This window comes from Canis lupus, chromosome 11 (genome assembly GCF_003254725.2).
Source record: "Canis lupus dingo isolate Sandy chromosome 11, ASM325472v2, whole genome shotgun sequence".
In the NCBI taxonomy this organism is placed as follows: domain Eukaryota; kingdom Metazoa; phylum Chordata; class Mammalia; order Carnivora; family Canidae; genus Canis; species Canis lupus.
This window is the reverse complement of record NC_064253.1, coordinates 23449914-23477626: the sequence shown is the minus strand read 5'-3', so window position 1 is coordinate 23477626 and position 27713 is coordinate 23449914. Positions and strand designations below refer to the sequence as shown.

The window sequence follows — 27713 nt, the reverse complement described above, 5'->3', positions numbered from 1 at the left end:
AACTGCTAAATATTGTACGTTGTTGCCCTTGCTTTGAGGTTCACCCTTTGCCCTTGGAAATCTTTTGGCTCAGGGTGCTCCCTTGTGCTACAGTTGCGGGGCAAGAGAGCCCCCTTGTGGGTGAGCCAGGCGGTGGTGCCTTCCAACCTCTACAGCTCCAAAAAGGCAGATTCCAGTTTTTCAGGCTGTGATTGGACAATTTTTCTGATGGAAAGAGCTCCAAAAAGAAGAAAGCCCCTTTGAATCATCACACTGCTCTTTGCTCTTACACCCATCATAACTCTTACAGGCCAATCCAAGTAGAACACTTTTTCACTAGAAGTCCTGACCTGATCACCAGGGTCTGACAACAACTCAATCCATCCTACTAGATAATAGAAGTGTCTTTTATTCTTACAGCTGAGGTTTAATATGGTAGATTATAGGAGAGGGGGGAAAGAAATTCCTTTTTGGTGTCTTTTTGTAGAAGCCAAATCTTATTTCATGCTACCCAAATGTGTTATCTATCCTTGGAGGCTGACAGGTATGTTGGAAAAACATAATTTGTTCTCCTTACTTCTCTTTCCTGGACTTCTAAGTTATGACCTTGATGAGAACATAGAGTCTATAATTTTATTGTATTTCCAAATGCAATTTAGAATACACAACATGAAACTTTGTAGCAAACAGAAGCCTGGCTTCCCTTACGAAAGATTTCTTACTGTTCTTTATTATCGTAATTGTTTAACACAGTCCAGCCTTGAAAATAAAGGCTAAAATTCCTCTTCTTCCATGTCCCCTGGGGTGCCAAGAATTGCTATGTAATCTCCTTGCTATCTGCATTTACCTGCCTATGAAAAGGACCCCATACCCCTAATCCAATCTTTAAAATGGCAATAATAATATCTACTCTACAGGGCTGTCACTAAAATTACAGCTAATGTATGCGTAAGGGCTAATTTCAGTTTCTGATGTTTCTCAATTTAAGTTTCACTTAGCATTTCTCAACGGGGAGACTCTTGGCTTTTTCAGCAGAGCAATTTTCATGGTACGGGTCTGTCTGGAGTATTGCAGGGTATTAGCATTTCAGTAATATTCCTGCCCTGGCATCGTGACAACTGCAGACACCCACGTACAGTTACGGGTTGCCTAGGATGAAGATGTTGCCCTTATCAGAGAACCACAGTGTGTCCTGACACATAGCAGGGAGCCTTATGAGCGATGAATGCCATCCCTTGTGCCATAGGAACACTTCACAGGTTTGTTTTGCTGCAGGGCAGTTCAGACCCTCACCAGAGACCACAAGCAGAAACTCTATAGCCCAGAACAGATCCCAGGACTCTCGCCACCTGGAACAGGGCTGTCATGGCAAACCTGGATGACCAGTCGCCACTTTGGAGACCTTAGATCAAACGCAGAGCTTCCAAACATATACTGTCTGAGAAACAAAACTCAAGAGCATTTTTTCAGGCAAGATCCTTTAGATTCCCAGCCCTCAAGAGGGCTAGTTTGTTCTGATTTGTGGCCAGCCCAAACTTGTGGTATTTCTTTCAGTCATTTAACAAACATTTAGCAATACCTGCTGTATGCCAGACCCTATGCACTTTGCATATCTGGTTGCATTGCATCCTCACTAAAGCTCTGTGAAGTTGATGATAGTATCCCCAATTTAGAATTGGAGAAAATTGGGTTCCAAAAGGTTAATTGACTTGCTCACAGTCATACAGCCTCTGAGTAGAAAGGCCACTGTCAACCTCAGGTCTGTCTGTCTCCAAGGCTCACACTCTTCCCCACCACCTCCCTGTGATGCTTTCCCAGTGAATGGGATAGCCCCTGCTTGTGGAGTTCAAACACTGATAAGAAGGACAGAATAGGGGACAGCTGGGTGGTTCAGTGGTTGAGCATCTGCCTTTGGCTCAGGGCATGATCTTGGGGGTCCTAGGATCAAGTCCTACACTGGGTTCCCTGGAGGAAGCCTGCTTTTCCCTCTGCATATGTCTCTGCCTCTCTCTCTTTCATGAATCAATCAATCAATCAATCAATCAATAATTTTTTTTTTAAGGACAGAATAGTAAGCAGCATGGTCAGTTCCATGGTCAGTCGTAGGAGTCAAGGCTTCCTGAGAGAGATGACACCTGACCAGAGTTTGAAGGGATGAGTGTGAATGAAGCACCCTTGAAGGGAGGGTAGGGTGTTCCCAGCAGATGGGCCCTTCTGTGTATTGGGAGGAACTTTAAGGGCAGGAATGGCAATGATGAGGTCTGACACCTCTAAAGATGAATAACTGGTTTCTCCACCAGAGACCAGTCAGCACAGCAGACCCTGTCCACTCCTCACCTCAGTAAGTAACCTAGATTGTTTTCTTACAGCCAGGGACAAGTGGTGGCCTTCAGACCCTCAGATCATATCAGAAGGACTGTATGCGATTGCTGTTGTGTTGAGCTTCTCTCGAATTGCGTACATCCTGCCGGCCAACGAAAGTTTTGGGCCTCTGCAGATCTCACTGGGGAGAACCGTGAAAGATATCTTCAAGTTCATGGTCATTTTTATCATGGTATTTGTGGCCTTCATGATTGGGATGTTCAATCTCTACTCCTACTACCGAGGTGCGAAGTACAACCCAGCGTTTACAACGTGAGTACCCCAGGGCTCTCCTCGGAGGGTCTCTCTGGGCCCCCCCGCAATCCTTAGGAGTCTCTAGCAGGCAGCTCCTTGCAGAGACTCATGTTTCCTTGGTATCCACAAGTTGCAGGCAACTTTCTTTACGGGTGGCTCAGAGTTCATGTTCTGGAGTTGAAAGAACCCAATGTTTAAGCTGTATTAAATCTTCATTTTTGCCATTTACATGCTGTGCAGCCATGAGCATGTTCCTTAACTTCTCTGAGCTTTAGTCTCCTTATCCTTAGAATGAGGATAAAAATCATACCTGCTCGATAGGGATAGTATGAAGATTCAGTGAGATGATGCAGCAGCCCCACGACATATTCTCGATACGTGAAAGGGGTACTATTACTATTATCACTGCATGCACTGTGCTGCCTAGAAACCAGAGCCCTGGGCAGATCTTGCATGCCCGTGCTTCACTGGAGAAAGGCAGTTGTGATCCAAATGCCAGAGGACTGAAGGAAAAAGGAAAGTGAAGTCGGCGGGGGAGGGGGGGAGGTATTTCTGACCTGGCCACCATCTAGCAGAACGAACAACCCGGTCGCGACACTCTCTCTCGGGAGATTATACGGAGACGCCGCATCTCCCCATAGCCCATCAGAATGAGACACAGTTTACCAGCTGGAGCCTTCCCACCTGACGTCTCCTATTAATCAAATTCACCGCAGAGGATGTGGACTGGCCTACACCTCGGGGACACCGGGGGAAGCCACAGCCACCAGCGCGAGAGGCCGGTGTGCGAGCAGGTGCAGGCCAGCAGCTGCGCACACCTGCCGGCCGAGCCGGTACCGGTACCGGTACGTGCAGGGACACGGAGCAGGTCCGCAGCATCGCGCGCCTCGGCGGCAACAGGGAAAAGCCAGGCGGGGAGGCGGGAGGCGCATGCGCGGGGCTCTGGCAGGCCACTGCCATCAATGGCCAGAAGTAGCTGCTGCTCGCAGAGCACGACGCCGCCACGGCCTCCACATGGGGCTGGGGATGGAGCTCATGGAACCTGTGTCCTGGCACCCAGGGCTCACCCCTGCGGAGGGTGCTGGCCGTCTCCTGGAGGCCTGGGAGAAGGTCAGGTGACCCGAGTTCCCCCTGGCTCCTGACCTTAAGCCAAGTCACTTGACATATCCGTACCTCTGTGTCCTCACCTGTAAAATGGAAATGACTTCCTGCCTTGTTCATAAACACCCTTAGGAATAAATGGGTGGTTGTAGTTCCAGTCGAGGTCCTTCCCCCAGTGCACCCAGGCTCAGAACATCTTCCTGCCTTCTTTAAGCTCCCACCAGAATCTTGAGGAAGGACAGGCAGGTGTCCAGGCACAAGCACAGCAGCTGGGACCCACAGGGCTAGCACTCCTGACATGGGGGCCCAAGGAACCCTGAGTGGCCTGGAATCTGTTACCCTGCCGGTGAAAATGGCTGAGCCCGGCCACACAGTTTTCCTGAGCGACTCCCAGCATGACCTTACTCTACCCTTCTTCTGGAGAAATCACCCATCAGGGGAAGGTGCTTACCTCTGAGAACCCAAACCAAGGGCAATGAGTGCCATATGCCCTCAGCTCAGAACCATGTGCTATGCTGCCCTGCCCACAGGAGCTATCTAGAAGAGTGGGACCCTGGTGCTGCCACACCACAGACACTGTTACTCTGTGGGGCAGAGAAGTGATTTGTTTTTACAGAGAGCAGGTGCCTGGCCCAGAGCAGAGAAGTGCACCTGAGAAGGGCCTGGCTCTGCCCTAAGCCCACAGCAGCCCATGGCTCAGACAGACTAAGTTCAGGTCTGAGCTCTCCTCTCACTGGCTGTGTGGCCTTGGATAAGCACTCAAATCCCCTGGGCCTCAATGCCCCCAGCTCTGAGGTAAGAATACTAAGATGGCCAACCTCACAGGATTGTTCTAAGGATCCCATAAGAAGAAACAGTACTGAACACAGTGCTTGGCATACAATAAAGCTTCAGGGAGTAGCAGTGATGATCATGGAGATGGTGAATGAGGAATAGGGGAGAGAGGATAAGGTGCAAGCACAGACACCTATGTACTAATCTGGCTCTAAGGGACCCTTTCTGAGCAGTGGCCTCACTTATGAACTTTGTCCAGATCAGGCCAAGTATTTCACTGAATCAGTCAGACTACTTTCTATTACTCCAATACTCAGTGATTAGCTGTGGCAGGAATGAGGTAAGTATGAATCGCCCAGAAGCAAATTTGCTCTGGATCTGCTAGATGAAGCCATTCAGCATAGGATGCATTGTTGCTGAAAGACAGTCAAGCTGTCAGTCAACAAAGGCCTTGATGTACCTCCTGTCCTTCCAGTCTCCCACAATGCCTTGTGCACACTGTACAGCTCACTAAATTCCTCCTGAACAAGAATGACAGGATGAATAGGGGAGACAAAGCCGGACTCCGGGCAGCAGGGTAAACATTGGACTGGAAATCTGACCATGTGAACCTGTGCTCCATTTCCTCCATCCTGGGTGTTCTGTGCAATCCCTCATCCTACTCCTCACTGGGGACCTGGTGCACAGGTGCTCAGAAGGTCAGTGCCAGGACACAGAAGAAAATGAAAGAGGGAATCTCTGGGATCAGGAAAGCCATTGGAAAAGACAAAAGCAGAAGAAAGGAGCAAAGCAGTTGGCTTGTCCCAAGTCCTGGGAACCCAATAAAAACCTTCTAGGCACCAGGGACCCAACCAAAGAGGACTCAGGCCCCCAGGATGGGGAAAGGAAGAAAAGCTGTGGCGGCAGTGAGCATGATGGAGAAAGTACAGGATATTTATGGCTTTGGCAGTTCCTAAAATGGGACATGCAGCTGCATGATGGTGTGATTGAACAGGGAAACAGTCGATAGAGCAGTGAAGTGCAGAGGAAAGAATGGATTTTTATAAATGTCATCTTTTACCTTCTGACTGCTCCCCAGAGCATGTCCCCGTAAGAGATCTTTGATCAGCAAAAAGCCACGGTAGGATGAATGAGATGTGTGCTTTAGGGGACTCAGGACTATTCTGTATGCCAGCTATGCAGGTGATAAAGTCAGATGACCCCTCTCAGGTGAATGTTTGCTTCAGAACAGCCCATCCCCAGGCCACCCTGCCTAGCTCTAGCTCAGCATCTTCCCTCCAACCCTCCCACAGGGGGTGCTTCTCTCCTGTGGAATTTTGAGCTTATAGGGTAAGATGGGTCCCTTATCTGCTTCTACAGAGTCAGGAGGCTCAGTCCTACAGAAGGGAAATTTGGGCTGGTGCACCCGCAGGTATCTTCCCCCAGCCCCATACCTGCCATGTTCAAGGACAAGTGGGTTCAGGAGTCCCCTTTGAAAGTCAACTTCAAGGAACCAAGAGGCTGTAGCCCCCAGGAGAGCCCTGTTCGCTGTAGGGGTGCAGTCCCAGTTCAGGTCATAAAAGCCATTCCACCTGAATCCCACAAAATTACAGTGCTGTCCCAAATGATGGGGGGGCAGGGACATTCTGGGACAAAAGAGGCAAAAAGTCTCTCTACCACTGCAGACCCTCAGCCCTCAGCCAATCCCTATTCTAACCCCCCATCTGTCCCAATTCTTCCTTCCCCACCCCAAATTCCCTTTCCCTCCATCCAGCAGACCTCCGTGAAGGGGTTAGAAGGAAATAGACTGAACTAATTCTACCCCAGTATAAATAAACACAGAATAGGAAGAGTCTTTTTTATTATTATTATTCATGAGGGGGGGGGGGTGCGGGGGCAGAGACACAGGCAGAGGAAGAAGCAGGCTCCATGCAGGGAGCCTGATGTGGGACTCCATCCTGGGTCTCCAGGATCATGCCCTGGGCTGAGGGCGGCACTAAACTGCTGAGCCACCTGGGCTGCCCCAGAGTATAAAGAGTCTTAACCGAGATCAGTGGTTCCCAAACCACACCAGAATCACCTGGGGAAATGGCTACTCTGGGGACTTCCTAGGCCCCACCCCCGAGAGAGTCTAATTGCAAGTTAGGGTAGGGCCCAGACATCTGCATTAACAAGTCACTGGGGGGACTCTGTGAAGGTGGTCTTAGGGCTACATGCCGACACACGCTGATACTACCCAAACCTCATCATTATTCACATGGAGAGACGGAGGCCACTCTCTGCCACGTGCATTTCAAAAACAAAGGGCTTGTTAACCCGAGTGTCTTATTGGTACACTCTCAGGCTCCGCAGAATAGGAAGGCAGACCAGCAAGGAGTGAGCTCTGGGATTAGATTCTATGAACAGTTCTCAACTTGTCAGCAGGCTCCATCCACTTCAGAACTAAGGGTGCTCTCAGAGGTCTGGGTTATTTTTCTCAGATGCTTCTGTGTCAGGGGGGCTAGCTAAAGGGGGAAAGGGATGTGAGTGTATGGGTCATTGGCTGGTGAGCTGGGCCTGTCTGGGCATGACAGACAGCGCACCTGCCAGCAGCTCATTATCTCCAAGTTGCTTCTATTAGAAACTGTGAATGACCAAACAGGAGGAAGAGACATCACTCAGATAAGTTTTATGCTCTCAGAGTACAAAATCCAAGTATCCCAAGATGAGGGTCAGGAAGCAGAGAGAAAACTAAGCAACCTGCCCAAGAGTGTTCTTTCTTGAAGAACTCTTTAAGAAAAGTTTTTGATTCTGTTAGGAATTTTGTTCCTATTAGGAACATATCTTTGACTTTACCATGGAAGTCAGTAGACAAAGAGGATTTGCCTTTTGAGGGGGTTGTTTTGAGATTTTCAGCTTAGAAACTGTATGAAACTGTGGGGTTCCAGAACTCTAGTTACAGTGTTAGAAAAAGAGAGACAGGGGCACATGGGTGGCTCAGTCCGTTGAATATCTGACTCTTGATCTCAGCTCAGGTCTTGATCTTGTGAGGTCAGGCCACACTGTTGGGCTCTGTGCTGGGCATGGAACTTACGAGAGAGAGAGAGAGAGAGAGAGAGAGAGAGAACTTGGCTCATGGATGAAATACAGCCAGGCAAGAATGCATCCAAAAGGGGTAGCCTTCTCTATACTCTGATTGTGACCATGGCAGGACAGGTACACAGAGAAAAGTGGGAGGGACTGGGGGCAAGGAGGTGACCCAGAGCAGGGAAGTGATGGGCTCTCTGACACCACATGGGTCTCATGACCCACGTTGGGCTCCTGGTCTCCCCTTAAGGTAAACGTGGCCTCCTCTACTTAATTCTGATTGGGCATTAAATATGGGGCCTGTCCCATCAAAAATGAGCCAGCCAGTCTTTTCTACCAGGCTGTCCTGGAGTCAGCTTCATAGCACAGCTGGGTTGAGACTTTTCTAATCAAAAATAATACTTCTCCTAAGGTTATTCTGTCTCCCCAGGAATCATTTTAATGGAAGAAGTTTCAGCAGTGCTAAGCAAAATTAGAAGCTTCCGTTTTCCATGACAGTTATGGAAAATTTGCACGTTCTATAAAGGGAGAGATTCATATGGCCACCAGAGGCAGGAGGCGCTGATTCAGCTCACTCTGCTCTCCAGGGCCACAGAAAAGCCAGCTCCTCCTTCCTATGAATCTGGAGGGGCCCTGGGGCAAGGAGAGAAGCTCCTGGAGACCCTGCCCACACATGCCTCCCCTCGCCCCACCAATGCTACATCACCCTGTTGTTGAACAACTCATAATAAACACATAATCTGCTCTCTCACTTAATCCTCCAAACAGTGGGATGACACAGACACTACCAGAAAACTAAGGTTCAGAGAGACTCTAGACTTGCCCAAGATCCCAGAGCCAAGAAGAGGATTTGAACCTGGATCTGCATGACTCCTTCCCTCCACGTTTTGACCTGAGATTCCCAAGAGCAGGATCTCCACTCCTACAGCAGAGTCTCTGCTCTAAAGTGGAGGGGGAATCTCTTTAACAGTTGAGTCACTTTCTTGTGGCACTAAATTCTTTTTTTTTTTCCTGTGGCACTAAATTCTAAAGAACAACATACTGAATTCAAATGTGGTTATCACTGAGAACCTGATGGCTCTGCATACCTCATCTCTAAATACACAGCCTATGTTTGCCCCCTGGATAAAGTAGGTTTTCATTCCAAAGTACACTCATTTGTTCGACAACCGTTATGGAGCAACTACTCCAAACAAAGTTCTGTGTTTGTCCTGTGGTCACAGAGATTAATAAAACAATCCTCCTCTCTCTGTGGAATGCATAGACAAGGGAGCATTTAGAAGAAATGGCATCAATTATTGTACCACCTGATCATCATCAAAGGGTACTTGGGCAGCACAGCCAGGAGGAAGTGCTGAACTCTGCCTGCCAGGGTCAGGGATGGCTTCCTGGAAGGCCGTGGAGGGTCTTGGAGGATGACTAGGGGGGTGTTCTAGCCTGTGCAAGGTGTAAAGGAGCAGAGGAGTTTTGAAGAACTGCCAGTCAACAAGAGTTTGGGAAAACAAGAGAAAATCACATAAGATAACCCGGGAGGATCCAGATTCTGGAAATGAGTCCTAATAGGGTGTTAGTCTCTGCTAGGACCTTTTTAACAGAAAGAAGATGTGATTATATCTGCCTTCGGGAAGTGTGCTGGGGCAACTGTGTGAAGGATGGGTTGGAAAGGATGGGAGGAGAGTAAGCCCAAGCTCAGGATTTTATCATGAGTAAAAATAGTCACAGCTCCTCCCCTCGTGGAACTTCCAGACTGGTTGGGAAGACAGATGTTAATCAAAAAACCACAGGAATGAGGGCATGTTTACAAATTGAGATGTTCTGAAAGAAGGGAACTTGAAAGAAAGGAGGCTCCCAAGATTGCTGAATGAGCTCTGTTAGGTGGCTGGGACCAGGAGCTACACGCAGGACAGGACTCTGACCTGAGGAGTGGCAGAGGGGATAGAGAAGGGAAACTGGGGAGGCTGGAGTGGAAATGTGATGACTGAGTGACTGAATGTGGGGGTTGGGAGGGAAGGATGTTTTTGGGTTATGACATTGGGAAGGCCCTAGAAGGATCTGGGGAAGACAATCTGGAGGAGCATACGATGGGAAGAAAGGCAAAGTCCCTGGATGATTCAGGGGGACATGGGGGCTTCGACCTTCCTCAAGATCCATACCCAGCAGAGTTGAAGGCAAACACTCAGAAACAGGTGAATGTTCAGTGTTGTGGGTGAAGTCCATGCTCTAAGGGATGGAGGAACCAGGGGACCTTGAGAAGGAAGGCCCCATGCTCAGTGCTAGGGGTCAACCACTCACTTGATAAAGGAGCAAAATAGGCTCTTCAGCTAAAAAAGCTATATTGTGCCTTGCAAATAGAAGACTGAAATTTCCCTGGCTCACAGAAGAGAAAAAAGGGAGACAGATGAGCCATACAAGCCCCAAGATAAGTGAGTGAGCCAGAGGGGCCTCCTGACAGCCAAGGGCCATGCCACCAAGAAGGATCTGGCTGCAGAGGAGGTCTTGCTACCAAGGGCTGGGTAAGAGAAACCAAGGAAAGGGTCCCAGTGTGGCATCGCAGGACCATGGCCAACTACTGTGTTCTTGGGGCAAAGCACAAAGCTGAATATGTCTGCAGGTGGGAACTGGGCATGGAATCAGCCTACTGGGATTTAGAGGGACAGATTCTCCCAGGATTCTGGGCAATGTTGAAATCTGGGCATCTCTGATAGAGAAATGTCATGGCAGACTTTACTGTATTTTGAAAGTTATAATCTCGCCTTTCATCTTTTAAATTCAAGCTAGGTATAAGGATTTGGGGGGAATAAGAAAACTTATTACAGCCACCATCACATGGAGACAGTAGTAGGAAGGTCCTCAGACTTGAGGGAGCAAGCAGCAGTGGCTATTGAAGGGGGTCCAAGTCAGGCTCAGAGAGGTCAAGCATCTGAAAAGGATCATTATGTGTCAAAAAAATATACTTTGAATCTAATAGAAGTTCTCAGCTTTGTATAATTCTCCAGGAAGTGATAAAAATATAGATCTTTTCTGGGACCAGTTCAGAAGAATCATTATGCCTGTTACAGCAGGCATTCTACTATCATATAATATTTATTTATGCCTTCTCCTCATGTTTATTCATGACATGAAAATTTAAAAGCCTGGTACCTTTAAGTTTCTGGAACAGGCTGAGAACCCACAGATTCATGAGGGAAAGGCATAATGGTACACAGAAAATGTTCTCTCTTCAATGATGTCTTCACACACATTTCCAGGCCCTGCCCCACATCCTCCATCTTATTCTCGTTCATGGGAAGACAGCCTTCCCTTTTTATCACTAACATTCAATTCTAGAATGAAAACAGGGTCAAACTGTCCTTCCTCCAAGTGTCAGTGACAGGAAACCGGGCTGTCCAGGGTTAGCTCTAGAGATACTATCAGAATGTAGTTCTTGGGTAGGTCTGAAGCCAACCAGCTAAGGTCAAGTCATCTCATGCCTCAGTTTCCCAGTATTCAGTCATCCATTGGCCAAAAATGTTTACTGAATTCCTACTATGAGCCGGGCGTTTTCTGGCACCGATGACAGAGCAGTGTGAAAGTCAGCAGGCCCTCTTCCTCATGGAGGTCACACTCCTCCGTGAACATGAAAAGAGAGACAAAAGGCAAAAAATAAATTACAAAACTAAACAAAGAGACCAAGAAAGTCATTAGAGATTAAGTGCTGAGAGCTAGGAAAGAAATAAAAACACTGAGAGAAAGAATAACTCAGGAGGCCTCCTTCAGTCAGGGTTTCTGACAGGTCCACCCTGAGCTGGTGACAATCAAGTTTACAGCTGGTGCATGAGGAGGAGGAGGGGCGGCCACTCCCAGACAAGGGAGGAAGGCCTTCCAGGGTGAGGGAATAGGGCACAGCAGAGATGTTGGCAGCCACACAGGCTCTGTGAGCTTAAGGAGGAGTCCAACGGGGGGGAGGGGCTTTGAGGCCTCCCAGGTGACAGGATGGATTGTCAGCCCTGGGAAAGCCACTAACAGAGAGGGTGAGGATCTGATTGCTATCTTCAAAGGGTTATGCTGAGAGGTGACTGTAGGCCACAAGAGACTTTCAGCCTGACACTGGAGCCCACTGTAGTTAAGAAAGAAAGAAAAAAATGAATACCAAAAATAATAATACATATTATGTGCCAGGCAGTATTTTGCACACTTCCCAAGCATTCGATTAATTCCCTTAATCCCCACAACAAGCCTGCGGAGGAGAAATTGTAGTTTCCCCGTTGTACAGCTAGAAAGACAGAGGCCCAGAGAGGTTGGAATGTGGCCAGAAGCCCACATGCAAAGCCAGGTTTGCCTGACTTGGAAACTGCTTTCCGAGGGTCTCACTCGGCCAATGGAGCCGAGAGCTCCCCACTGGGAGTGGGATCGGGACTCATTCATTCATTCAACAGACAATTTATGGGGCACTTTCAGGGTGCCACGTTCTGTGCCAGAGTCTGGCGTTTCGAGGATGAAGAAGACACAGCTGTGTCCCTGGAGGAGCCAGCAGGCTTCCCCGTGTCCCAGGAGGAATAAATCTGGGCCATGCAGGCCTTGTACACCCCCTCCCTCAGCACTGATTCTGGGCCGGCCTCCTCTACTTCTGGATGCTCTAGATCAAGCGCCTCATGTAGGACCCGGGGTAAACTGAGAGGTCATTCAGGGGACACAAGCTGGGGGGCATGTGCTTCAAGCACGGCCCAGCTGCTCCAGGTCTCCAGGTCCAGGCGTTAGAGCCCCCCAGGGCTCTGGCGGGTCCCTGTGTATCTCCAGTACCGTCTTCCATCATCCCAGCCCGGAGGGCAGGTAAGCATTTCTACCTCAGCAGGTCTGTAGCATGGCACCCACTTTTGTCCTCCGAACGTGAGAAACAGTCTTTCGGGAGCTAGCCTCCTGCTTAATTTTAGCTTGCTATGTGCTATGTGCAGCCTGGGGTAGGCATCTGAACTGCATGGTTTTGGGGGGAAGCAGGAAGGCAGTGTTCCAGCACCAGGGGGAGGGCATCGTGGCATTCCAAAGCAGCAGCAATTCTCCTAACAATTGCCCCAAACCCTCCCCTTGTTGATCAGTTTGTTCCCTGAGACCCATACACAACCGCCTCTTCAGGCAACGTGTTATTAAAGCCCCATTATCCAGGCGAGACGAGCCTAGGAGAGAGCTAATGAGATGCCCCTGCCTTCCTTCCGCCTGACAGATCAGCCCCAACCTTCCCCCACATACACCCCCGCGCAGCAGGAGCAGCCTGAATCATGGCCTATTCAGCATCACTCAGGGGAGCCTTTCCTCTTTTCCCCACATTAGCAGCACTTCTTAGGCTGTGGGGGCCTATTGACTATACTTTGCAGTCCCTTGCACTACAAGCTGAGAGAGTCACAGGTCACAAGGCAGCCTGGGCCAGAGAAGCCGGAAGAAGGATTTGCATGAAATCAAGGGTTCATGATGATCTTTGCAGGGAGGAAGGAAGATAGGCTTGTTCAGCAAGGTCTCTGTTTGGCCCTGTGTGGCAGCCCAGGGTGGGCAGGGTGCCGATGGGGCCGAGTGTGACCCTGGGGAAGGCCAGGCCAGGAGAGCACGCATGCCTACTACAGCCCTGCAGCGTTCTGTCCCCGCTGGGGATGCCTGAGACCGGGACCCCCGGGCAGGAGCAAGGTCTGGACACCAGCGCATGGGTACCTGGTACTCTGCCTGGGGCACAGAGTTATTTTGTTATTGGTAAATAGCAAATAAATGAATGAACATAATAGCTACCACTTACAGGACTTGCATTATATACTATAACTAGGTTGCTCATTTAATCTTAATAGCAACTTCCTAGTGAAGCACTTCTGTCCCAGTTCATAGATGAGTGGACTGAGAGTCCAAGAGGTGTGGTAACACACCCAGACTCACACAGCCAACGGGTGGTGGCGCTGGAATTTGAACCCAGGCATGCGCCTTTGCTCTTCTTACTCCTCCCACTATGTCTGTGAAGCTTCCTGTGATTGACACAGTCGAAGGAATCTGTGACAAATTCTGCAGGTAGCAGAGCAGTTAGGAGGAGGATGTGAAGCTGGTGACCACTATCCCTATGAGTAGAGAACATTTAGCCTTGAGACCAACTGGTTGACAATAGAGGCTTTCTGTGAGACAAGCGGTTTCATTGTGATGATCAGCTAAGCCAGTTCCTGGATACTTTCTTCCTGAAAGACAGTCCCCAACCTCCATAGTGACTGGTCTTCTGCCCCATCGTCCTAAACATGGTGGGTGATGACTCAGAGAGTATCATAATCTCACAAAACATCGAGGCCAGCTCTAGTGCCAAAGCTCTTTGCATTAGTAATGTACTATTTGTCTCCTTTCCAAGGTTAGCCTTCTCTCTGGGAATATATTATGGTAGGTTTCCAAGGTCAAAGTAACACAGCCTTTTCCCACTTGGAACAATGAAGACAGCTTTCCTTTATTTTCTGCCACATATTAAACCAGAAAATGTCACTAGCATGGCACTTCAAGTTAAACTGTGGAGCTCTAGTCACCATAAAAAGCACCTAGATTTCATAGAAATTTCTTTCTCCCCTTTTTCTTTCTGCTAGGATGTCATTTTCATATTGACTTGTAAGATCTCTTTATATAAGAAAGACACAAGAGTCTGTCACCTGTATTGCAAATACAAATTCTTTTCTCACTTAGCCTTTTGCCTTACATTGTTAGTTATTATGTCTTTGTTGTATACAAGTAAAGTTTTATGTGGTCAAATCCCTCCATCTTTCCCTTTCTAGTTTCTGAAACCTCTCCCAGACCAATATTATACAAAATAGTGCTATTTTATTCTAGTTTTTTTTTATTGTGTAATTTTTAAACTTTGAACTCCTCAATTCCATTCAGAATTAGTTATATAGGTGGAGCTATGGGTAAAATACTGCACTGCTTACCATTTAGGCCAGGTAATTGTGCATAACTCAGCCCATGATGTCTCCTCTGGGAGAAACAATGACAACAAAATTAGTCTATTTGGTTGGTCCAGATCATGTCAAGAGGGATAAGTGCACGTGAAAGACCCAAAAGACACCAATGGTGGATCGAGCTATAGTGGATGATTCAAGCTAATGGACCCAGCTTTACCTTAAAGGAGGTCTTTGCTACAACAACCCATTTTGCCCCATAATAAGAGGACACAGGGCTATAGACAGTCCCCAAAGAGCTTACAAGAGATTGTTAAAAATGCATACTTTGGCTAAGATCCTTTCCTGCCCAGTCAGGTGCCTGTGTTATTGCTCTGGAGGGAGGGTCACTTTCACTCTGGAAATCCCAGTGACTCTGGGCCTCTCGTAATTAGATGCTCTTGTAGGTCACAGCCAAATTCAAGTCCAGAAGCTAATTCCTGAACTATAGAAGAAATGAAACAGGTATAAAGATTGTCTGGGAACCAGATAACAAAGCTAAAGGATCAGTGTTCCAAGTGGGGGTGGGGGGAGGGGACTGATGGTGGAGGGGCTAAGCCATGAATTTAGGGATCTGTAACTCTTCTCTTACTACAACACACACTGTGTAATGGGCTAGCTCTGCCTCCTTTCGATTATTCTATTACATAGAATGCCTAAGAGAAGGCACCAAGGATAAACCAGAGCTTAGTGGCAAAATTCATAACAAGAAGAAGCAAATGAGAAAAAAAAAATATACTCTGAATCTAGGCCATTTTCCCTAATCAAAATTCAGAAGACTTTCCTTGAATATTCTGTAATTGCTTGCTTCATTTGTGTCAGCCAAAGGTCTGTAGGGTTTTACAAGGTAAGCAAACGAAGATGAATTCCTGTAAAGCATCTCTCAGTTGCACATATTATCCATTTCTTAGGATGTTCGTGGTAAGTGCCTAATCCTGGACCAGTGCCAGCCTGCCCAGTCCCTGGCTCAAAGAGCGGGCCCTTTGGTTTCCTGACCTGGCTAGAAAGGGAACAACTGTCATCACATCCTGCTGTCTCCTTCCAGTTTGGGAAGTGGGGCTCATCCAGTGGTTCTGGAGTCTCTCTGCCACTGTTCCCTCCCACTAAGGTGATGACCACAGGATAACTTCTTAATGGCAGGCAATATCTGCAGAGAATCCTGGCCATGCATTGAATGGCATCTTTTTCACACAAAATGGATCTCACACAAGGAAGCAGTGTGTTCCCCTCTTTCTCAGAATAGCGTTAGGGGCTGGGGCTCTAAAATAATGCTGGATACCTGGTCATCACCTCCAAACCCCCAACTAAATTCCTTCTTATTAAAAATAAAATGAATTAAATATTCTAAACTCACAGTTTTCAAAGAAACCAGAAACAAATAATGACAACAAAAACCCACTTCAATTTTCAGTTTTCAGACTCTGGGATGCATAGAGAATGAGTCAAACCGCTGGCTAGACACACACATACACATACACATACACATACACATACACATACACATACACATACACCCACACATACTCGCACACAGGAGAGCCGAAAATTCATGTAAGTCAGAGTTGGATTTTTAGCCAAAGTGACAAGTACTAGTATTTTTGTACATCTTGTCAAATAAATACCAATCCTTAAGAAATGCCAATTTTTTTTTGAGATCTAGCTAATCCTGGCCACTTGTGGGTGAGTGCTGAAAATCTGAAATGTTAAAGAGAAAAAAGAAAGTACTTTCTTATAATGTACCCCAAATCTGACTGCAAACCAAAAGAACTGCATATAACCATTCAGAAGTTATCAGATGCACGGAGGTGTTCTAAACCACCCAACTAAAACCCAGCTTTCTGATTGGATTCTATGTTGTAAACCTGATGTGGGTTCCTAGCCACAAACTAGACAGTGAAACATGCCTGGATCCTAGTCTTAAAACTAGGATATTCTGATAACTTCACAGTCTCTCAAGAGTCAAAGAGCAGTGTTCTAAAAGCCAGATTTTCCCGGCACTGCCCTCAAAGCACATGCAATCTCTACTTTGAGTGAGCTGCAGGCTGAGGTGCAGACAGCTGTCTGCTGAATTTGAATAACACGGACATACCAAACTTACTCTTTTCATAGCACAACTCCATTTGAGAGGACATGAGGTGTGAGGCTGGCCTCACTACCTAGAGCCAGGGGCTGGAAAAGCATAGTAGGTAGATGTACATGCTTTTGGAAACCTCAAATGTGCCTGGATCTGTACCTCACTCTCCAGTCAGATGCCCCTAGAAAGGAGAAGGGTCTGAGTGTCCATGCCTCCATCTGTAAATGCAGGTAATAAGCGAGCCCAACACAGAGATGGTCATGAGGCTTAAGGAGCTGCCCTGTGACAAGCGCCAGGCACCAGTCATGCTCCCTTCATCGATGGACACCATCCTCTCCCCCTGCACATGGGGCTGGGTGGTCTGAGACATTCAAGAGACTATTTTAGGAAGAGTGCTTTCTGAGCCTGATAATGTACAAGAAACAAACATCTGCCTTAACTTTAATTGCTTAATTAATTACAAGATAAAAATGATACCACACTCTGGAATCCCCCCAAAATGGACTGAGTGGAAAATGAAGAACCTGCCCTTTATATTTTTGACATCTCCTTAGAGATCTGAATATGCCATTATTTCAGAAGACAAGCACCACCAGTCAGCCCAGCCCCACTCCAGGGTAACCACCAAAGTCTGGGTAATGGGAACTTTGATGTGAACAGTGTTAGCAGATACAAAGTGGCTGAAGGGATTGTCTTTCCTTATAGGGTTGAAGAAAGCTTTAAAACCTTATTTTGGTCCATCTTTGGCTTGTCTGAAGTGATCTCGGTGGTGCTGAAATATGATCACAAATTCATCGAGAACATCGGCTACGTTCTCTATGGCGTTTATAACGTCACCATGGTGGTAGTGCTGCTCAATATGCTAATAGCCATGATCAACAACTCGTATCAGGAAATTGAGGTAAGACCGAGTTCATTGAAATTGTTCCCTCTCCCTTGCTTTAATTTACACGGCTGTTTGAAGCAATGAGAGTAATGACATTAGAAGTTCATGCGTTATTAAATGTGAAGCCAGGGGATGCCTGGGTGGCTCAGTCAGATGGTTAAGCATCTGACTCTTGGCTCAGGTCATGATCTCAGGGTTGTGAGATGGAGCCCCATGTTGAGCTCTGCACCGGGCATGGAGTCGGCTTAAGATTCTCTCTCTCTCTCCTTCTCCCTCTCCCTCTGCCCTTCCACCTCTCAACTCTCTCTTCTCTCAAAAAAAAAAAAAAAAGTGAAACCAGAACAGTAAACAACCAGCACTTTCAGTCAACCTGCCATATGGTAGAGTGGGCACCACACATGAAGGGGCCTGACGAGGCCTGAAAGAATCAGGGTCATGAATCTTTCCTCTTTCATGTCTCCCTTCAGGACAGCATGCAGGTGGCCCATGGCAAATCAGAATGACTATATCTTTCAGCCAACATTCCCTTCGCCTCTCACATGTTATTTATGAAATACCAATGGTATGCAATGCCCATGCTGGGCACTGGTAACACAGAGATGACTAAGCCAGTCCCTGCCCTCTAAGAACTCAGTCCCTTGAAAAAAAACAGAAACATCACGAAACAAACTTCATTGCCCTAGGCCCAGCACGCCCAGAAAAGTCCTATCAGGTACACAAGGTACAAAGCAGAGAAGCTTCCAGAGGTGATGCTGGAATGGAAGGCCATTCAAAGACTAATACAATTTTGCCAAATAGCTAAGGGAGTCCAGAGAATGTACCAGGGGACAGTTTATCAAAATCTGAAATGCACAAACCACAAGCTATTGATTGCAGCTATTGATTGTTTGGAAGAGCAAGAAATTAAAAAGAAAATAAATGAGCATTAATAGGAATCTGGTAAAATAGATGATGTTGTAGCTGAACAGCAGGATGCTGTGTGGCTTTAGAAAGAACAAAGACATTCTCCGTACTGATGACTACAGACCTGCAAATTGTAATGCTAAGTGCAAAAATCAAGTTGCAGCACAGTGTTTATAGAGTGCTCTCCCTTATGCAACAAAGAAAGGAAGGGGCATACATGCTCACTTTTAATTACATAAGACGTTGAAAAGGAAGAAATCTCTGAAAGGGTCCACAAGGAACACACAACAGGGCTCCCTGTCAAGAGGCAACTGGGCGCACTGGGAGCGGAATGCCTTTCTCTCTATACTTTTTCATGCTCTATAAATCTTATTACTGTTTTACTTACTATAACGTAAAATAAATAAGCCAAGGATTAATAAAAGGCACTAACCTATTTTGAATTAACTTAACAATTCCAATTGTAGGGATAGATCCATGCAGCAGTATGGTTTTACATCGGTGCTAATTAAAGGAAAAACATGCAAATAGCCCATGGACATCAGAGGGTTTCAATAAACTCTGATGGAGCCTTTGGAACACTGCCTATGTGATGAGAAAAACTTATGCTCATATCACAAAATCTCTATGGTACTGTGGGGAAAAATGCAGGTTGTAGGAAAATACATATAGGAAAGTCTTATTTACATAAGCTGTAGATGTATATGCACATTCGTATAACGATACGTGTAACAATATGAATGTACATTTACAGAAAGAAAAAGCAGAGAAAGGTAGAGAAAAGTTACCACGCCCTTGACCTAGGGCATCCTCTGGGGACGGGAGTACAGCAGAGAGCTTTGGATGGGGACGGTCACTTGTGCCTGTGTTACCTTTGTACTCTGATCTTTTATGAGAAACAAGCATTAATGTATTTCTCACCGAGAGGAAATTAGAGACCTCCAGGTATTAGTCTGTGGGGCTGTCATAACAAAGCACCCCAGATGAGGCGGCTGCAACACAGAAAGGATTTCCCTGCATTTCTGGAGGCTGGACATCCCACATCAGGGTGTTGGCAGAGCTGGTTTCTTCTCAGGCATCTCTCTCCTCGGCTGGTGGATGGCTGCCTTCTCGAGGCGTCCTCACATGGCCTTTGCTCCCTGTGCATGCATCCCCAGCATCTCTTCCACCCCTCAGTAGGGTACTCGCCAGGTCAGATTAGGGCCCACCCTAGCCCTAGTGTTTAACCTTACTTACCTCTTTAAAGATGTATTTTCAAATACAGTCAGGTTTCAAGGCACTAGGGGTTAGGACTTCAACATACGCATTTTAGGGGACATATTTGGTTCATAACACACACCTCCCCAAAAATAGAGTATTCTAAACTGTAGGAACAACATGTGCCAGGGCAGGAGGGGTGAGAATGCAGTATTTGGGGCCTGCGAGACGGTAGACTGTGCCAGGAAAAGAAGCAAGAGGTGAAAGGAGGTGGTGAGCTAGCATGAAGCCTTAGCCTGTTTCCTGCTCTCCCGCTGCCACCCACAGCAAAACGCAGCTCTCTGTCCATAGACAAGTGTAGTTTTTGACAGTGTACATATTTGGTCACTTATGCACATGAGCTGTTGCTAACCAGCCATCCCTGTGCTTCTGCAACAGGGTCTCTTACATCTGGGTTTCCCCAAATGTAAGAGAAACCAGACGGTGCCTGGATAATATGCAGGTCTCTGTGCCACTCACCTTGGGCGCAGTGCCCCATCCTAACCTGCAGATCATGTTCTGGTCCAAATTAATGTGGCATGGAAACCATGTGATTAGTGTGCAGAGATCCCCACTAGTTTGGATGTCATGATGTCACGTGGGCTTGTGATGTCAAGTTACCCCAGCACAGTTTTGTGCCACCAGGTGGAGCGAGCACACTGCAGCCCTCACCTCCCTTCGGGATTCTGGGCTTCTCCTCAGGTGAGAGCACATGTCCCCTCCCGTCTCACTAGCCATGTGTGTGTAAGCACCCTGAGATGTGGAATTGGGCCACTAGACAGTGCCCCGTCTCCTGGGTCACATGGAACTTTGATGAAATATAGAGAATGCTTATGATTCAGCCAACAGATCTTGAGCACCTGCTGTCCAAATCCACGGACCTCCTTGCTTCTATACCTGCCATGGCCCCACCTGCCCTCACTCCTGCGGGGGGTGGGAGAGGTCTTCTCCATCTGGGCTGCCCTGCCCACGTGCCCTGGCTCCCTGCTCTCTCGCCTCCTCAGGAGTTGCCATTGCACGTCATCCCTGTTCCACCCATATCTTCACCCTTCCTGTCAGCATTTAAATGAGACTCTGGATCTTAAAAAATAAAATAAAATAACTAAAAAAAATCTTCCTTTGATCCCACTTTCCAGCTCTTTCTCTCTTGCTCTTTCTTGCCAACTTTCTCAGAAAAGCTGTTTACACTTCTTACTGCCTCTTCTACTCATTAACTCCCACTCTTCTCCACTCTCACCCCACCCACACTCGACCTGGCAGAGAAGTACCCACCCCATGGAGCTCAGCTTAAACACCAGCCATCAGAGGCAGCCCCCTCAGCCCCGCAGGCCAGGTCAGGAGCTCTATACCCAGAGAACCCCATCCCCCGGCACAACTCCAAGTGAAAGATCAGCTGATGCATAGCAGACTGTATTCATGTCATGGGGCAGACTGTGTGCTCCATGAGGGCATGGACTGTCAACCCCACTGCCCACCTAGCCCATGCCATTCACGTAGCAGGTACTCAATGCATGTTTGCTGAAATCACTAAAAGGTTGAATGCTAGGCACTGTGTTAAGCTACGGACATTAAAATAATACTTCCAGAGGGACTACTGATGTCTGACACTAAGTGCACTCATTTAATTCTCATAATGACCTATGAGGTAAGCATTCTTATTGCCATTTTACAGATGAGGAAATTGAGGCCCAGAGCAGCTAAGCCACCTGCCATCGCTACACAGCTAGGGAAGAAGAGAGTCTGGACCTAGGCAGGCTCCAGAGCCCATGCTGTCACCAGTAGACCACCCTTCCTTTCAGGTCAGGTGTCCCTGTCACCTCTCTCTGTTATGCAGCAGAGGCCAGGAGCAAGCCCTGCCCTTACCAAACTTCCACTAAAGACCCCAATATGAGGTCCCATAAACCAGGCCAGGTGCTGATGGGCTCTCAACAAAAGCAAACAAAATGGACAAGCCTGCAGGTGATAACTTTGTATCAAGTGGCACCTGCCAGTAGCCTCATGTGGGTCCTTGCTAGGTTTACAGTCCCTGGAAGTGTAGCTAGAGTCTGTGGGGATTGGAACCCACCCTTTCATGGAGCACATAGTGCCAGTCTTGAGGCTTCATGAGGGAGGCAGCATTATCTCCATCTCCCGATGACCAAGCCTGAAGGCCTTGCTGAAGTCACGCAGCTAGGTGGGGTGGTGAGCCCCGGGCTGTCTGACTCCAAGTCCCATGCCTCCTTCCTGCTCTCAAACCACCCCACCGAGACAGAAGCCTGAAGAGCCTGCCTGTAAAAAACACACACCTGCTACTTCTTAGGGGGCCCACTTAGCATTCTGGCATTGACACCAAGTCAAACAAGATAGATGAGGGGTTTAAATCGACCACCGCCCCCAGGGAGGAGAGTGTGGCTGGACCACATGCTAACTACAGCCGGCTTCGCTTCTTTGGAATTACATATGCACAATCTCTTGACACCCTCTGTGGCGGCACCGACCAATAAGAACATGCTTTCTAATAAGAAATACACAGTGATACAATACAGTGTGGCAGCTGCTCACCACATGTACCTGTTAAATATGTGAAATGTGACTGGTCCAAATTGAAATGTGCTATAACTGTAAAATACACACTGTTTTCAAAGACTCAACATGAAAAAAAAAGTGAGTTATTTCGTTAAGAATTTTGATGATGATTACATGCTGGAATAACTATTTTGAATCTACTGGATTAAATAAAAGACATCACTGAGATTAATTTCACTTGTTCTGTGGAGGCACCCAGCTGGCTCTGTCAGGAGGGTTTGGGACTTTTGGACTCAGGGTTGTAAGTCTGAGCCCCACACTGGGAGGAGACATTACATACATACATACATACATACATACATACATAATTTAAACTTTGATGAAAAATAAAATAATTTGAACTTTGATGAATTACTAAATTCTACATCTGAAACCAGTTTTTACCAGATAAGTTAACAAACTAGAATTTAAATAAAAACTTGAGAAGAAAAAAGGAATTCGCCTGTCCCATTTTACTTTTTATAATGTGGCCACTAGAAAATCTAAAGTAAGTTCTGTGGTTTGCCTTTGTGGCTCACTTTATATTTCTACTGGGCAGCGAAGCTCTAAAACCTGAGTGCCTGGAGGCCGCGGTGGCTCTTCAATCAGCGGAGCTGTCGATGTTCATGAACAACGGGATGAAGTGGCAAGTGGAGAATGTTTGTGAAAATACCCGGCGGAGTGTCAGGGAGGGTGACAGGCTGAGGTTTTCAGTGATGAATCCTGAGAAGTTATGTGGAGACCTTAGCAATGGCTAATCCCGTACGGCTTTAGCAAGAGCAAACCCTCCACCCTGTGCCCATGTGCAGAGACAACGTTCACAGATGATCAGAGTCGGATCTGGAAGCCCACTGTGAGGTGTAGACCGCGGCCCCCCTCCTCACGCTGAACTCCGATGTTACATTGTGGCTGTTGATGGTGTGTTGTTTCCCTTGCTCCACAGGAGGATGCAGATGTGGAGTGGAAATTTGCCCGGGCGAAGCTCTGGCTGTCCTATTTTGATGAAGGAAGAACCCTTCCTGCTCCTTTCAATCTAGTGCCCAGTCCCAAATCATTTTATTATCTCATAATGAGAATCAAGATGTGCCTCATAAAACTCTGTAAATCTAAGGCCAAAAGCTGTGAAAATGACCTTGAAATGGGCATGCTGAATTCCAAGTTCAGGGTAGGTAGCATGGGGTTTGTGGGGCAAGAAAAGGCAGCAGGAGGGAAGGAGGGGAGAAGTGTGCTTGCCTAAGATGATACAAGGGAAGTCAGTGAGGGGTCCCTGCTTTTCAGAATCTGGGGGCACGTCAGCAAAGCTGCAGCCCCCCCAGCAGAGGCTGCCTGTGGGAGCTGCCCTTCTCCCCACAGTTCCTGGTTGGGGCCAGAGCAGGCCACCAGGCTGAGCCATGCCCCCACAGAGGCATTCCTTGAGTCCCAAAGAGGAATCAGTGTTCCCAGAAAGTATCTGGAGGATGATCACTGGGAGAAAAGTTCCCTGCCCATTATCTCCCCTTCCTAGAGATTCTCAAGGTTTACTAGCATATTAAAATCTCTGAGGAGTCCTGGGAGAAAGACACCCCCGTAATTTTAACTCAGTGCTTCCCAAAGTTAACCAAATTATATTCTGTAACTCGTTGTCATCCTATAGATCTAAGGTCCCAAGAACAGTGTTCTAGGAACCCTAGCAGCAGTGGGTACATCAGCTTTGTGAGGGTCCTCTTTTTAAAGACAGTCCTATACGGGTACCATTCATATACAGGGGTCATATATGTTACTTGAACACATACCCACGTGTGTATGTACGCATATAGTGTTTATTATGTATTTGGGGGTTTTTTTGTTTCCCCAGAAGACTCGCTACCAGGCTGGCATGAGGAATTCTGAAAACCTGACAGCAAATAACAGTTTCAGCAAGCCCACTCGATACCAGGTAACCACACCTTTCCCACATATGGGCTGAAGTGGACTCATCCAGATGTGAATTTGGTGACATGGCACATGAACACAGAACACACACTTCATTTCTTCTTGCATTCAATAAATACTTAACAAGTAACAACTATATGCCAGGCACTGCACCACTCACTAGGGATGCAGATGGTTCCTATCTATTAGGGCATCTCCAGGCCAGTGAGAGAGACAGACAAGGAGCAAGTAAACACACAAATACACAACCTCAAATTGATAAAAGTAGAAAGAGGAAAACAATAGACTGCAAAAATGGAGGAAGAGAGGGAGCGCCTATTTAGGTGTGATCATCAGAGGAGGCATCTTCAAGCACAGGACAGTTAATTGAGATGTCAAAGAAGGAGTGGTCACGTGGGGCCTCCCAGGCACAGGAAAGGCATCCATAAATGCCAGAGGGGAGAAGGTTGGCAGGTCTGGAGCAGTGGGAATTCAACAGGCAAGGGACGGTCATCTAGAAGCAAGAGAGCAAGACTTGGACTGGGGGGAGAGTAGGGTGATGGAGAAAAGCAGACAGAGTCAATATACATTCTAGACATAAAGGCAACGGCACATGATGCCTGTCTGCAGGGATGGGGTACCTGGGCATCACCTCCAGGCATCTGTCTTAAGCAACCAGGTGGACATGGGTGTCTTCACTAAACACCTGACCTGAGATCACCAGTCTTGTACATAAACCTTGGGAGACTTTATGCTTACAGCCCTTTGCATTGCTTTTGGAAATTAATGCCGCATCTCTGTATCCCTTTGAGTCAGCCCATGAGCCAGTGATAAATGGTAACTACAGGTTATTGATTATAAAAGTACAGGACATTCGTTTCCTGCCTTCCCCTTCTTGACGATCAGCAATTCTAGCCATGCTGATCAGTTCTTATCAGGTGTAAATTTGCAGCTATCCTGAGCATGCATGGGGCAGAGGTGCTGTGTCCCTGGTGCCACCACCTCAGAGGGAGCAATTAGACTTAGCATCTTCCTGACACAGGTCTCTAAATGTATCTCCACCCATATTTCAGAAGCCAGCTATGCAGGTAGGAGGATTTAAGTACACAATTAAGACATGGTTCATCCCTCAAAATACTTAGAGTTTTATGAGATGACACAGGCTAAAAACTGGAAATGGACAAATCTTGTATCTAATCGTGTGCAAAATTGGGTCTGACCAGTTTGATCTGCTTTTTTTTTTTTTTTTTTTTTTTTTTGATCTGCTTTGAGTTATTTTATATCACAAAGCCTTTGGTCAGTGGAAGGATTTTTATTTCTCAACTTCTCAGAGAAATGTATAGATTATCTGTGTCAACAAAAGAGAAAGCCCTAATGGGGTAGGGTCAAATCTCTGATGGGTTGCAGGGAGAATCAGCTGCTGAGATAAAGGAAGACTGATTATGTGGTGAATGTCTTGTACCCAGAATGAATCCTTTATGAGCAAGACAGTTTTCAAAAGCAGCCTCGGGGTGATCCCATTTCTGTCTTTGCTCATCACTGGCTGAGTCCCTGCCGCCATCAACATCCCCAAGAGCTTCCCTCTGTGATTACAGAGATTGAGGTAGTAGTCGGCTTCAGGCTACTGATGACCTTGGGCAGCTTGCTCACCCTGTATTTTGTGAATCCACCAAGAAAAGCCTCTGGCTATTTATTCAAACAGTTGTCACAGGAAAGAAGAGATAGGTATCAGAGGGAAAGGGTGGAGAGGTGAGCAAAAAACAGAGCACTTTGCATTTGCACCTGTGCCCTGTGCTCAGCCCTGCAAGGTGAAGTCTGGGCATCTTCCTAAGCCATCATCGGCTCAGACAGGAGTGAAGCAAGAGATGGCATGGACAGCGGGTTGCCAGCTAGACACTAGCCCAGATGTAATCTCACCATATGCAGGTGAGAGAAGCAGTAGCTTTAATATACCCCATTAAACAGAGGAGAAAACTGAGGCCCAGTGGTGAAGGTCCACCGCTGGTTGAAGGACCTGACTCACAAGGGTACCCCTCTTTTACGACATCACATTTTCTAGGCACCCAAGCCTCACCGAGAACCTGTCCTACCAGCCAGAAAACCCTCTGAGCCTGCAGAGCATGAGGGGAGTGGACAAGGTCCAGGAGGAGCTTTTAGAATGAAGGGTGGGGTAAGGGTCTGACAAAGCCTCTTCCATTTTCTTGGGCCCACTGGTGGCCTTCCAGATTGCACTGATTTCTTTCCAAAGCAACTTCCAAATGTGCAGAGATCAGAAGGAGCCTGACACGCGCACTTCCTCCTTCTTACCATCCTGGCTGCACCCAGAGCCGTCACCTCCCTGAGGACACGTACAGAACCATAGTCCCCGACACTGTCACACTTGGGAGAAATTCTGTAGCATTCCCACTTGGACCAAAGCCCCGTGGTTCATACACATGGAGTTTTTAAACTTGCTGCCTTCATGGCTCTTCAGTAGATCCGCTTGATTTTTCAAACTTAGTGCTTGAGGTGTTTATTTTAGGCTTGTCAATCCTTGGACTTCTGGGGATTCTCTGTCTTAAGAGAAGGCAGTTAGTTCCCTCAGACCAGGGGGTCTCTGTGCTTTGCTTTAACTTAGGCGTTTCCAAGGGGTCTGAATCTGTGGGTCACAAAACTGGTCCCTTGCTTTTGTAACTTTTTATTTTTCAATCTGGGCTCATATGAAACTAAACAATGAAACAAAACCAAGATACTGGGGAGGGGGTCAAAGCACACCTCCCATCAAAGCTATTCTGTGACCTGTTCCAAAATCCAGAATGCCTATGTGCTGGGGCGTGTGCAGACTCATCTACTCCCACTGTGAGAGCTACATTTCCTTCTCTGGCAGAGCAAACAAGCTGCATCCCAAATGCACCACAGAATCCAGGCACGCTCCATAACTCATGCAGGCCCTGTCTGTGGTGCACTCTCTTCCCCAAGCCCGGTGGGGAGTCCTTCTATTCATGCTCTAGGTGGTCTTTTCTGTAGAGATCACAGCAAACAGGATAGACAACTTCATCAATGCTAATTCCTTCTATTTTTGGTGTCTGGTGAACCCTCATTTAACAAATGGTGTGTCCCTGGGATCCATTTACGCCCTCTCTTTCACATATCCACTGATTTCTGTTTTCCTGGGGGGCAACACTGTTTCCCTCTAGGCTCTGTTTTGTTGACCATCTTCAAAGCACCATATATGCCCTCTTTGTTTACACCTTTAGCTGCCCTGGCCGCACAGAGAGACACAGGTCTTCCACAGAAAGGCTTTCTATCTTCCCCTAGCACCAGCAGCATCCCTTAGCATGTGGGCAGGGAGAACCGTGTGACTCCTTCCCTGGATCTCAGTGTCACAATCATTCTGATCCCTTGTGCATGTCATCCTCATCCCCTCAAGTATTAGTTCTTTGGCCTGAGTTATGTCACTACATGCACTCATCTCTAGTATCTGCTAAGGGCAGGAGGCCAATGTAGGTGGAATCGGCACTGATCAGAATATGTTAACTTGGGGAAAGTTTAGTATCTTCTGGAAGTGAAAGAACTCCATGGAAGATAGCAAGGAGACATCTCACACCCATCACAAAGGAACATTCTTTTACTCTGCACACAGTGAATGAGGGGAGACTTTTCATGTCCATCTTTTTTGAAAAGAGATATCTCCTATAGCATCTGAGCTAAAGAGAACTTGGGGCAGTTTCTAACCACTTCAGTATTTCTGGGGACAAGACTGGCA

At 47.2% G+C, this 27713-nt stretch overlaps 1 protein-coding gene across 1 annotated transcript in view; it reads left to right on the top strand.

The window, feature by feature from the left end:
- TRPC7 (transient receptor potential cation channel subfamily C member 7) overlaps positions 1 to 27713 on the top strand; it is a 143470-nt gene that overhangs the window by 109939 nt on the left and 5818 nt on the right. The window contains exons 9-12 of the mRNA XM_049091931.1: positions 2349 to 2613; positions 17215 to 17410; positions 23022 to 23243; positions 23913 to 23993. Coding sequence (XP_048947888.1) covers positions 2349 to 2613; positions 17215 to 17410; positions 23022 to 23243; positions 23913 to 23993 — 764 coding nt within the window. The remainder of the gene's footprint in view (positions 1 to 2348; positions 2614 to 17214; positions 17411 to 23021; positions 23244 to 23912; positions 23994 to 27713) is intronic.